This window comes from Notothenia coriiceps, unplaced genomic scaffold, assembly GCF_000735185.1.
Source record: "Notothenia coriiceps isolate Sejong01 unplaced genomic scaffold, NC01 NC01_scaffold00015822, whole genome shotgun sequence".
Taxonomy (NCBI): Eukaryota; Metazoa; Chordata; class Actinopteri; order Perciformes; family Nototheniidae; genus Notothenia; species Notothenia coriiceps.
In genome coordinates, this window is record NW_011348523.1 from 30,599 (window position 1) to 44,341 (window position 13,743).

The 13,743-nt window shown below is 44.7% G+C and overlaps 2 protein-coding genes across 2 annotated transcripts in view; one reads left to right on the top strand and one right to left on the bottom strand.

Annotated features, from left to right (window-relative positions):
- The window catches only part of LOC104949272 (lamin-B receptor-like), a 21,445-nt gene extending 18,497 nt beyond the window's left edge, over positions 1-2,948 (top strand). Inside the window, exons 8-9 of the mRNA XM_010775606.1 lie at positions 2,309-2,444; positions 2,696-2,948. Coding sequence (XP_010773908.1) covers positions 2,309-2,444; positions 2,696-2,948 — 389 coding nt within the window. The remainder of the gene's footprint in view (positions 1-2,308; positions 2,445-2,695) is intronic.
- Positions 2,949-3,809: 861 nt separating this feature from the next.
- atxn7l2a (ataxin 7-like 2a) overlaps positions 3,810-13,743 on the bottom strand; it is a 24,602-nt gene continuing 14,668 nt past the window's right edge. Inside the window, exons 6-9 of the mRNA XM_010775607.1 lie at positions 8,436-8,632; positions 7,387-7,561; positions 7,093-7,214; positions 3,810-3,848 (exon numbers count right to left, since the gene is read on the bottom strand). Coding sequence (XP_010773909.1) covers positions 3,845-3,848; positions 7,093-7,214; positions 7,387-7,561; positions 8,436-8,632 — 498 coding nt within the window. The 3' untranslated portion in view covers positions 3,810-3,844. The remainder of the gene's footprint in view (positions 3,849-7,092; positions 7,215-7,386; positions 7,562-8,435; positions 8,633-13,743) is intronic.

A 13,743-nucleotide genomic window follows, 5' to 3' on the forward strand; every position in this document is an offset into this window, starting at 1 on the left:
TTATTTAATCCATTTTTGATAAACCAAAAATTTAATTTAGCCAGCATAAGAATGGTCCTTGTAGTATTTTAATCACACACACACAGCACAACACACACACACACACGGGTGACTCTAGACCACGAACCTGAGCAAGTATCCTGGACTTTATTATTTAATTAGCCCGAGCTGTAATTTTTTTTTTCCACCTCCTTATTCTGCCCGGCAACATCGAAAAATAGTCATATCGACTAAAGTAAAGGCAAAACAACACAATAACCTGGGTTTTGGAACAGTAACATAATATTGTTAATATGTTTAAAAAAAAGCATCCTTTTTCAAAGATGAACAGCGTTTTTGTCAGTTAATGACACGTACAGCAACACCATCGAGCATCAACACAAAACACACCACGATCATACCATCACACACACACTGGTTCCAAAATCCGAACAGTAGCTGGCCACATCGAACACACACAGCACAGTCACCCACAGCTATTCCAAAGATCAACACCATCACGCACAATCCACATTTGACAAGCGTTGGTTCAAAGAGTGACGACAGAGTGGCGCAGCGGAAGCGCTAGCTAGCACCACACAAACACACAGCACACACAACACACACAGCACACACACACACACACAACACACACACACACACACACACACACACACACACACACACACAACACACACACACACACACCACACACCTTGGACTGAGCAGAGCGGCCCCTCTTGGTAAGGCAGGGCACACATGTAAGGTGCAGTTTGGCTGTGGGACGAAGAGAGATGAATGTACATTTGACTAGAGTCTGTATATTCAACATTCAGAACTGATTTCAGACCTTTATGTTCAAATGATGTCTTAAACTCATTGAGGTTTTTGGGAGGCTGCAGTTAAGGCAGTGGGGAGGCACTGCACTCAAATCACTGTGTTTAAATAAGGACCAATCCGCTCGTATTCTGGGTGCAGGCCATTTGAAAAAACATACCTGATTGGCTTAGCATTGAGCTGCTCCACCTCACAGCACGTTAACAACTAAGTGGAACGACTTTACTAAGCCTTTTTACAGCACTACTTGGGTGCAACTCCTTCCGTAAAGAAGTTAACAGCTGCAGAACCACACATGACTAGAATCAAGAATGCTGCATCTGTCCACACCGCGCCACAACTGCCTCTCCTGCAGATGCCTAACATCGGTGACAGTGGACAATCTTCCCAAAAGCACATAAGGCTTTGCAGCATTAAGTTGATTTAGGTGAAACTGGATCCTATATCATTAGGTCATGTGTAGTAATTGGGCTGCAAATGAAGCGGGGTTAGTGAATACAATCTAACCGTTAAACGTCATTTAATGTGTTAATGGTGTTATGGTTTATAAAATCTGTGTTAGCAATATTATTCGACTTATTTAGGTATAGGTGATAGTAAAATCGCATATTACTTCATGACGAGCCTGATATTAGGATGCGATGACGCATATTGCGCGTCCTGCGAGTCTGTATAAGAGAAGCTACATGCTTCTGTGAGAAAGCTAACCCGAGAGTTGGACCATAGATCCACCCCCACCAACCTTCAAGTGACGACCAGAGATGTGGAACCGACCGTAACATAGACGGTAACCAGTAACCATCTAATCGAAATAGTGTTAAATGAGCAGCTTAACTCTTTAGGCTCAAAGTGGACACTATGTATTCTTTTGCATTTGCAAGAAGACATATTTAGTCAGAAACATTCATGGTTGCTATGCTCTCCACAAGAGACTTGAGCAACTTTTGGAGTTCAGATGACAACACACCTTTTGACGGGTGATTTTCAAGAAGGAATCAGTTGAACACGACCTTATTCAAGGCATCGAGAGGGCGAGAGCCAATATCTGTCAGCGCAGCAATTGCACAAATGCGATAACATGGAGGCATCATGATAAGCAAAGCGCAGGATGCTCCCCTAGTTCTATTATCACGACAGCGCACTTACTAACCAAGCTAGAGCTCACAGCTAGCACATCGTCGATACTGTCACATTCGGTGTAATGAGCAATCAACAAGCGAGACAGCGCGGAGGTGAGATTCCATGTATAGCTATCTTACGGCGTAAGTGGAAAGCGCGCAGCACAAAATACAGAACACGGTGAGAAGTGAAGGGCAAAGAACAAAATAATGGACAGGGGGCGCGGTCAGTCAATTAAGGCAGGTGATCTATTTCTCATATAATGCAGAGGCATTCATTGCGCTGATTCTGAGAACAGACCATCACAGGACGCAATAAGACTGGAGCGTAGGAGGGAGGGTATTATTGTTTCTTACCTCTCATCAGATTCTAGCAGAAAGGGCTGACGACGGTCAGCCAGCCGCATACGAGAGCGCCCTGCGAGAGCGGGACAGACTCAACGTACGCAGTTCCTCCCCTCCTGAGGCCGTCTGGGGGTCGGATGCCGCACACGTTCCCGACAATAATCGGTCTTTCTAAACTCACTTGCGCGCGTCATTTCATTGCCTCCACACGCCATTCCCAGTTCTCCACACACACTAATCTGGACAGGTACATGTCCAGGATAGAAGAAAGCGAGAGGAGAGGAGGGAGGAGGGAAGGGGCTGGAAGCTGAGGAGGGGGGCGGCAGCAGACATGAGAGATAACAGGGCACAATGTCGTAGTATGCTCTCCATTCACGCCCCCACCATAAATTGGGATTCGAACCGTGTGTCACCAGCCTGTGCTGCCAGCACACGTATGCACGACGCGCCGAGCCTTGCAAGTTGGAAGAGACGAGGCAGCCGCTCTGCGGACCCGCGGACGGGTGGATGACTGTGGTTGGTGACGAGGGTCTGGGGCCAGGGGCGCGAGCGAGAGAAGATGGCACAAGAGTGTACGTGTTCGTTGACCGCACTGTAGGTTACACATTCTTCGGCCCTGAGAGCCAATATGTCGCAGAAGCCAGAAAGAATGGCTCCGCTCTTGTATAGAGAATGAGAGCGAGCGCCGAGTGTGGAGAGCGTGGAGCTTGACTGACTGCGCCCGCGCGTGACGACAGTGTAGCTTTGCGGTCCGGCTTCCATTGGGTTTACGACGGTCCTTGACGGACACACAGCGTCAGAGGTTTAGAAAGAACAAGAAACCTGGGAACAGGTCAGGGCCCCCTACACAGGCTGCCGTTCTTCTCAGATGGGCCAGAGAAGACAGTATAGAAACCAGGATACGTGGTCGGGTGCGGGCTTAGTTCGGTTACAAGACGCCTGTCGAAGTGACTCAACCCTGCTAAACTGGAGCGCAGGGGAAGAGCGCGAACTTTGCGGGCGGCAGGGGGGCGAGCGACAAGCTTCCAACATCTCACACGCAGCTCGAGCCGCTGATTTCGGGGCGACCAACAAGGGTTCTTATATATGAGTGCACCAGAGCCGCCCAGACTAGCGACCACCGCACTCCACGAAGCAAGTCGTTGCCTTGTGACCCCCGAAGACGGCCTGCGCGCGAACCTGAGCTGACAGTCATAAAAGGTTGCCAGCACTACCCGAGTCCACACAGTAATGGAGTTCATTGAAGTACGAACACCAAAAAGTCTTCCTGGTGCGCTCAGCCTGGGTCGACTGGAGGAGAGCGAGAAAAAAGGAGTGTCGCACAAGGGTCTTTTTGCCTTGGACAAACATCTGAAGATCACGCTGTGGGACCTTAGAATCAGACATTCTGTAGGCAATAGAAAAAGGAGAGATAGAGGAATAGACAGAGAGGAGGAAGAGGTAGACGAGGAAGGAGAGGACGATCGAGCTAGGCCGATCGGAGAGCGACGACGAGATACGTACGACGACGAGATGGTCTCGGAGCCGAGAGGAGGTGGAGAGTGAAGTCAGGTGGCTTGAGGTATTTACCTGGTTTTCAACAACACGAAAAGTTGCATTAGCAAGCGACACTTGCTAACAATGTTCTATAATCAGGGGGTGTCAAAACTCAATACAGGTGGGCCAAAATAAAAAAAAAGTGGTAACTAGTGGAGGGCCGGATCTGTTCAATGTTTTATTGCAGAACTTTATTGAAATGAAACGTATTACACATATTATACCTGGAACCAACAAAGCTTCAATGATGGCCTATAAAAACAACATTAAACCATGAAAATAATCAGTTGCATTCATTTCTTATGGCTCTATCTGCAGCATTTCCCAGAGTCATTTCTTATGATTAACATTTTCCACAGGCCAACAGCAGCTTCAAAAAAACCTATTTCCCTAAGAACAAACCAAACATGCCCTGGTTGTCGGTGAAGAGAAAAATTGCAGAAGGAAACCATCCATTAACACTCCAGTGGTGCTGCTCTGTGATGCTAGTTCAGTTCCGTATTTTTCCGGACTATAAGTCGCCTCCTGAGTATAAGTCGCATCCAGCCAATAAAGCGTCAGTGAAGAGGAAAAAACGTATATAGGTCGCACCGGACTATAAGTCGATATTTAATTCAGATATTTAATTTTCCAAATCCAAGCCAATAACAGACTTTACGGTAAACTGAAAGGGAAGTTATTAACTACAACAGGTCCGGTAATGTTTAACGCACACACATACCTTCTACCTGGAGGCTGGCTCTGCGAGTCGGGCTAGGGTGCATGCTTCTACCCTATCCCTTGACGCGCTCCCGCGAAGACGCTGGGACAGACGCGGGCATCTCGGACGCACCCACCGAGCATTCGGGACGCTGGGCGGTAGGGGTGGACCCGCGCCGCACCGGACACAAGACGGCGGCTAACAACAGGACGGCTAACAAGCTAACAAGACGGCTAACAAACAAGATGGCTAAACAGCAGCTAACCCCGGAAGAACCGTCCGTCTCTTCTTCGTTTTTTTCAGTGGTCACAGACAGCCATATAGTTGTCACAAAGCCGAGAGCGCACCTCACGGCTGTAGACAGTTTCTTGTCAGTCAGCCATGAATTGACATTTAAAACATATATACGTCGCTCCTGACTATAAGTCGCAGGACCAGCCAAACTAGGAAAAAAAGTGCGACTTATAGTCCGGAAAATACGGTACTTGGCATCTCATCTTGGGTGCAAGGTCATCAATGTTTGGGCTCAGGCTCTGAGCTTGAGTGAAGGTGTGCGTGCAATATACCGGCGGGTCAGATCTAATAGTAATTAGAAATGATCCTGTGGCCTCGAGTTTGACATAATGTGTTCTCTAGGACATTCTGACGCATAAGAATGGAGCATGGGAAGCTTTTTGACTACAGACTCAACTGAGCAGCAAGCATTGTGCGGACTTGTTAGGTTATTATTTGATCAGATACTGTATTTCTAGAATTATATATGGATATTTGTATTTCACAAGATGTTAAATTGCACAATTAGATGTGATTAATTGGTTTCTCACTCTGTCGTTTTTTGTGCTTTATTATATCTTGCGGCTTGTTTTGATCCACATGTTATTATCTTTTACTAAATGTGTGATCAAACTTCACAAAAGTGTTCTGCATCTAAAACCAGCAGAATGATTTTCACCGACATGCTATCTGTAGTTAAAATACACAGGACAGTTTGTGAACAGCCATGTGCGCTCACCCAAGTCACTGCTTGGAAATATTTGGAAGAGGTCAAGGGTTTGAAACCCCTAGATTGCCAGGTCATATAAATAATGGAACACAATTAACCAAATGACTGGACAACATACAAAGCAAAGCAGCAAAGCAGATGTGATAACTTTAATACAATTAAGATGCGGTATACCAATCATACTTGAATAATTTAGTATTTGGGTAGAAAGATGCAATAAGATAAAAGGACCAGCTACACTAAGGCATGGTTTTGCTAGTTACTCTGGTAACTGCATGGCTCTGACAATCTGGGTTATTGCTCAACAATCAACCTACATTTGAGTGAGATCAAAAAATATCCTACTGCCAAATTACAGGAAGAGCAATATTTATAAAAAGACAAAATATAAATCAAATCCCATTCTAAATGGAAGAATTGTAGCTCGATACAGATCCAAATGAAAATGGGAATTATGTAAAAGATATCCCTGCTGTTGCTGAAAAGTGTTTAGTCCTTATATGACCCATTTTATGTGCATGTAAACGAGTCAGTCTCCATCTTAGTGCAGACTTCACTCAGTGTTCAGCACTGTTATTCTGGCAGCAGAAAACACCATCTGCTTCATCTATTAGTGACTAAGCAGTGGGTTTACACTCAGGTTCATCTGCAAGTGTTACCAAAAAGCATTCTGATGTAACAAGCACTCATCCATGTACAGTGGGTGGGAGTCTCAAAGAAACAGAAATGGGATGGAGGTTGAGGTTGAGGCTGATTTGCACAATTTATACTAGTGATCAGGTTAGTCTCAAAATGTATGTCATTAAAATAGCAGTGCTTTTCATGAATGGGCTGAACACTTGTAGTATAGGCTATCTACTATCAGAGACTTGGTTGGATGCTGAGCAAATTCTAGCCCATTGAGAACCTTTGGCAACTCTGGGGCATTACTTGCTGATTTTTTGGTTCATTCTGTAAAATATTCTGTGTATGAAAATATATTTTTCTTATATCATTCTTGTCAAAAAACATTTTACATTCACTTAAAGGTGGGGTAGGTAATTTTGGAGAAACCAGCTTGAGTGCACTAGAATTTGAAAATACACAGCCGGAAAAAATCTGCCCACTTCCTTGCAGAGCCCCTCCTCCAACACACACGAACGCGCACATGACCAATGAGGGCACGAGATAAGTTTGTGCATAGATGGAAGGCTGACAGGCAGGTTGGCCATCCAGTTGTTGTAGCCGGGCCGGCTCAGATCATTGGTCGTGCTTTTTACAGTACTACGGCTTCCACAGATTACATTTTGTAATGGATTTTTTGTCAAAGCACTTAAGATATTCATTGCTATTGGGATGCTAAGAGCATTCCATGGAATATAAAAACAAGTGTATCTCGAGCCGGTTTCTCAAACTTACCTACCCCACCTTTAAAGAAAAGCATTTAGATGAGAAAATATGTTTGTACTTTTAGCATACAGTATAAATGCCAGTGACAAAAAGATACCAAAGTTATCTTTCCAAGAAATGTTGACAGTGAGCAGAATAAAAGCAGAGCGAAGTCAAAAGGGCCACTAAGAATGTGAGTGTCTTACTTCCAGAGGTGTGCGCTGATGTGCTGCTCCAGCATGCTGCTTAGAGCCGACCTCAGGTGGTGGAGTCTGCGGTCAAACGTGTAGATGCCGTGACCCAAAGCATGGCTGCCAAATGAACATACCTGCAGAGAGAAGGCTGGTTGTAAATCTGTTACAGGCAGGTGAGTTAACCTCCAAGAGAACACCTTGAAGATGAAATAGCGTTGCACAATCACCCTCTATCCACCTAATAAATCAATACATGTGGTATCTGCTTGTCTTTAATTTTGTTAAACCCAAGTACAAACGGCTCACCGCTAGAGGTCTGGGATGTGCAGCAGAAGATGGGAACTCAACGGGCTCCTCGGGTCCCTCTGCCTCACTTTCATCACTGGAAATGTTTCCATGGACCAGAGGTGAGGGGGCTCGGACCCCCCCCTCGTCCTGCTGCTCATCCTCTGTGTTGCTCTCCGACACAGAAGAAGGCTGACTGTAAAACACACATTCGACTTTTTGCTTCATCCTTTTTTCTTTTTTTTTGGATCCACAAAATTACATTCGACTATATTCAACAACATCATTTTTCTAACTGACTAAGTGCTCTCACTTAGCACCACCTCTAAGCCCCCTTCCCAAAGGACTCGGTGTGATTTTATTGGCTGGTGAGATAAATTGCAAGTAGCTGCACAATATGTGTATATGTGCGTGTGCAGAAAAGTGTTGCAATTGTAAATGCCGAGTTAAATGTGTGTTAGTTTTGATCAAATTCATAATATAAATTGTGCTAAACTAAACACCACTCTCTCTGACAGAACACCTCACTGAGTGATTTCACTCATATGTCTAACTTTGAGGTTTCTCTTTTCAGCCGCAGACCCCATGTCTCCTCTTTATGTGTGTCGCTAAGCTCCTCGTACTACTTGTGTACTTTAAAGCGGCTCGGCATCGTTTACAATTTGAGAGCGATTTTTCAAGTTGATCGTCTTTCTTGAAAATCCGAAGTGTTGCCAAACGTTTGATTTGTAGGTATTTGTCGGTGCGCTGTGTTTCTCTTTCTCCTCGACTTCCATGTGTGTTGATAACTGAGACTCTCGGCCTCCGTAGAGCGAAGCAAAGATCAAAGATCGTCTCTGCTGATTGCTGACAGGATATTATATGAATGAATCTTTTTTTTACCGATGCAAAGACGCTACAATCGGTGCATCGCGAGTTCAACCCAAACTGTAGCCGATGTGCACTCTTTCAACCGGTGCACTCGCATCTTGAACGTTTATGCCGGTGCACCGATGCGAATCGGTGAATCTTAACATCCCTACTCCATACACACATCTTTATCCGAGCTGGCGTCAGTAAAGTTCACTAACCTGAACGCAGGGAGGCTGGCCATGGGTCTCCTGCAGTGTGGGGCCCCCGTCTGTTCCACGGGGGCCTCTGGGCTGGGGGAGTTTCCATCCAGGGATTGGGCCCCTTTTTCACGGACCTTGGTCTTCAGTTCTGCCACTAGCTGGTCAAAGTTCTTGCTGCGCCCCATCACTTTCCTCCGCTGGTGGATGGAGTGAATCTGAGGACAGAGGAACAGCAGGTCAGTCACTGCTGCATTTCAAATAAACGGACACAACTTGTATTTGGTGAAGGACCCAAAATGATGGATTTCTAGACTCTTTGGGTAATTGCTGTTGTGTATCCTTCTAATAATGATAATGCATTTTAGTTATAGAGCGCTTTTCTTGAAACTCAATTGAGTTTTGATTTTTCTGATTTGAAATCAGGGGGAGTCACAGGTGTGTTTGGGGAGTGAGTTCCAGAGGGAGGGGGCAGCGACGGAGAAGGGTATGTCCCCCCAGGTTCGGTGCTTGGTCCTATGAGGGAAAGGGCGGAGGCTGTGGGTAGGAGTGTGGTGATTAGGGTTGCAAAGGGGCGGAACACTTCCAGTACATTTCCATGGGAAGTTAAGCTGGGGAATTTTGGAAATATTGGAAACTTTCCATGGGAATAATGGGATTTATGGGAATTTATGGGAACTAACTGGGAATTGAGGGTAATGTCACAAATCTAGATTAAAATTAAGATTTAGAAATGAGCCGTTGCGACTTCCTGATTTCGATGGAGCGGGTAACATATGAGCACAGCCCTCTGTGGATGTCAGCATGAGATCCATGAGCAGAATCGTGTTTTCCAAGAAAAGTGGGAGAAAGAATATATTTTCACTGAATTCAGGGGTAAACCACAATGTTTAGTATGTTTGCAGACCGTTGCTGTAATGAAAGTAAGCAACTTGAGCGGCCACTACTACCCCCTGGTGGCCAGTACATAAATGATGAGGCCCCCACCACCATCCAAGTTGCCCATCCCTGATGTATATGGTGGAAACATCCGGTTGATGGTCCCTGACATTTTCAAAGGCTGTGTCACTGTTATTCATCCTTCACTTTGACATGGCTGGAGGATTGAGAAGATGGCATAACCCTGCGTGGGTAACATAAAGGTAGCTAATGTGACATGGCATGAAGTGATTCATATAGACTACTACTACACTTTCAAATCATCTTACGTGAAAGGAGTCAAAGGACGATTAGCGACCTTGTGTGCAGACACGTGGGCTGATCTGTAGTAAGGCAGAAAACACATCTGGGCTTATAGAGGCAGCTCACATGCTCCCAGGCACTTTATCGCCATGGCACGCTTTACTGTCAAACATGGACTAACACCAAACATGGACACAAGGGTCACTCATGGGTAAAGAGGGGGCATTGTGGGAGAAAATGAAAAGAAAATAGTTAGACCACAAGTCTAATGGCCGTGCAGAGGTTTAACTTTGATCTCCACTGATTGGAACAGGCAGCTAAGTGTTTTAGAAAACTCTAGAAGGCACATTTTTGTTTGAGGCAAAGGCCCCCCAAACCCTCCATGAAGTCCTTGTAAAACCACTGGCAGCCATGTCAGCATTATATAATGCATATGAGAGTATTCACTGTGAAGACAAAAGAGACTGCTCTTAAATGGCTTTAGGGCACTAAGTGACCAAAAAGAAAGGAAAGCTACAAGGTTGTTTGCCAGTTTACGCTTTGGTGCATTGCGGTGACCGTTGATTACAGGGCTAACATGAACATTACTTTTTGCATGCAATGTGATGCACTGGATGTTGCATATTGCAAAAATTGCACAAATTCCTCTTTCTCCCAACAAACATTATTTTGCTCTGGATCGTGTGTCGACTTCCTGTTGCCAGTTGGTGCCGCTATGATTATGACCTGTAAAAGTCCTCAGGCCTGAACCCTTATCATGCATTCGGGATGTAGGGCCAATAGGAATATGCACATTGGAGTTATACCAACTTCCTGTTTCATTACAAATTGTGCAAAATTGCCAAATTGAACTGTTGTTGGTGCTCAGACTCTAATATATTACATCACGTATTACTTGCAAGCCAAGCAATAACAAGAAGTAAATGGAGAATAGATGGCAGTTCGAGCAAAAATCACAAGCCTATTAATACGGCTGTGGAGACTTTTTACCGCAAGACTGTTGACAGCATTATGTTAAACCATGACAGGCTTATGGGTGTTAGTGCTCTCATTTCGCTGAACAAGACACAGGACTCACAATCCTGTCACAAGGCTTAAAAGTCCATGAATTCTCATGTCATTTACCTGCTCTGTGGCCTTAATTGGCCAGAAACAGTTGTGCAATAGCAGTCAACCAGTCATGCATTCAATAATGACGGCCACCGGAACCTTTGTGCTAATCTTCACTAAAACTGCCTGAACTTGACTTACTTAATGCTCCAATTTGGCCTTAAGTGGAGAAATTAGGCAATTACAACATTTGAGAAACAAGTTTAATCCAAACCCAGTATCATGGGTTGGTGTACCTGATATAAAGCCTTAATTCAGGATTTCTCCAACACACCCTAAACGGGACGTATAATAATAGTAAGTGTTTTCTGACACTATTAAGTTGTTACTGCATGTCAGCACCCCTACAGAATCTCAATCAGCTGTGATTTTCAAAGCAAAACCTTGTATGCCCCCGTCAAATACCTTTTCACTTCAAATCATATCAATTGAAATCTATTTTCTTGGAGAAAAACGTATATAGAATATTTGACTTCACTGTTGAAAAGGTCACTCTTTAAAGGAAAAAAAGTTAAGCTCCCTGAGGTTGGCTTATTTCCAGCCCTGCTATGCAGCCAAGTGCATTAAGCTGTCCAGATGAAGTGCCACAGCCGACCAAGCAGAACAACAACTTATGCCTGCCTGTACTGGACGGGGTGGGGCCGCCCGGGTCAGGTTTGGACTCCCTTGGGCCTGGGGCATTCTGGGACCAAGCCACCATTAACTACCACTAATGAGTCGAGTGTGATTGACCTGATGTGATGGGACATGTGGGGGAATGTGGCTCTGCTGGTTAGAGGGGTGTAGCAGCAAAGATTGCATTTTGATGGTAAAGATGATTCATCTCTGAGGGAAGAGGAGTATAATCATGACGAAGAGGGAAGTGCTAGCTTCCTCATTTATCCTGCTGGGGAAGTCATTCAGAAGAAACATTTCTCAAGAGTTTTGTTTTTTGTAGAACAAACTATAAGTGTTAGTTCAGTAATCTATGAAGTTCTCAGTTTGAGTAGCGCACTATTTTGCTTTTTTAAACTATCCACCTCACTAACTAAACACATAGTTAAAGACAGAACTTGGCCGTTTCAACAATGACTCTCTTCTTGCATTTATATTCCTGGCGTGCAGTGTGTATGTATGACTCTCACAACTCTAAGCAGGAACAGAGGAAAAGAGGGATACTATGTGTGTGTGTGTGTGTGTGTGTGTGTGTGTGTGTGTGTGTGTGTGTGTGTGTGTGTGTGTGTGTCCATGCCTGTGTATTTGGATTTGAAGTGGCTGCTCCCTGCCAGCCAGCCTCCTCCGCCCTTCATGCCTTTTCACAGCAGAGCCAGTGTGCCTGAGGGAGAGGCTGGGAAAACATGTGGGGGAGAGCCTGGAGGAGTAGGAGGGAGACCCTGCCTACCTGCAGCTGACAGAAGTCATGGCAGGCACCCAAAATACGATACCTTAAATATTTGCTTTGGCTCAGTTTGTGTGTTCCGTTAAAGGATGTACTGTTGGCAGGGGCAGTGACATTTTTAACCTGCAATAACAATCCTGCTTTGTAAAACTCGTTTGAAAATGTGTGTATTGTTGAGTGCATCATGCATAATACTTAGCTAATTTGTGTTTGTGATGCATTAGGCAGCAGCACTGTTTCTGTCTCTTGAGTTTTTGTGTGTGGGGAAGTTTTTGGAAAGATGAGCTCGCACGACTGATTTAGTGAATGATATTGCAAATTGCTCAATTACAGCTTGGCCGACGTTCCACCTAAGCATGAGAGCAATCGTTCATTCTGAAGACTTAACAAAGGGGACATTGTTTTTTGTCAGACTTTCCACTTTCTCCATTAAAAGCAATACAGTCGCGGTGACCGGGGCTCCTCCCCTGAGGTTTGAAGCATTGTTCAAAATTGAATGATTACTTTTTCGATACAAGTGCTCTCACATTATCAAAGTGACAGGGATATATGCTAACGGACGCCCTGAACAGTGAGGGTCATCCCCCGGAGGAGATGCAGGGGTAGGTAGGAGCAACAGGGAGCGGCACACGGCCCCAGGCCTCATCACTCTCTGCCAGGCATGGCCCACTTCCAGTGAGTGTCTGTGCTACAGGCAGCCACTCTGCAAAGTCAGAATGATAGATTACGCTAGGTGAGTTAAACAATTACCGTGCAATGTGGAGTTCTATGCCTCATGAATTGCTGGTCTCCCATCCTGAAACATCTCAGGGAAGAGTAATGAATCAACAGGGGGAAACGATAGTTGGATTAACTGCTCAAGTTATTCTTTGATGTTTATAATAACAATATTAAGGGAGATTTGGACTGTCAAAGACTCACTTCTTTCTGTTTTTCATTATCTCATGTGTAGGTTTTTTCAAAGGCTTTAACACAGGCCTAATACCATAAAAATGAACGCTTACGCACATGCACATTATTAAATAATGTCAAACAGGTATTAAAAAAAAGTACATATTTAACTGAATTCTCAAATAAACACAGTCACATTGTGCTTGTATGCATAGCTCTTTATTGTGCAAGGTGTTATCATGCAGATAACTGTCTCGTCTGCCCACTGTCAATACAATAAACCGCCGTCTGAAAAAGCTGGGAAGAAGAGAAAAGGGCATGCGTGACTCTATAGTGACGCACAAGACGCCAGGGGTCAGGCCTGTTTGCTGCGATTTCTGCAGTTATCGGATTATTTCTGCCAGTTTGCAGACATGAGGCTCCCGGGAGACAAAATTGAGATACATTTGGTGGCTGGCAGTCAGGTATCGATACCCAATGGATATCATGCAGAAAGTAGCTTCTACCTGTGAATGTCTGACATTGAGAGATAAGACAAGGGTCATAGGTAAGCGCTTTGAGCACCAGGAAAAGCGCTTTATAAATGTAATGTATTATTATTATTATTATTATTATTATTATTAAATTGGATTGCGTATTTTCTGAAGATATGGCCCAGAGGTAGAAGGTAGATGATAAATAGGAGGACGCCCAAGACAGAACCCTGAGGAACACCAGTGAAGACTGGATGGGACTGTGATTTGAAGTGTTTGAGTTGGACAAAGTGAG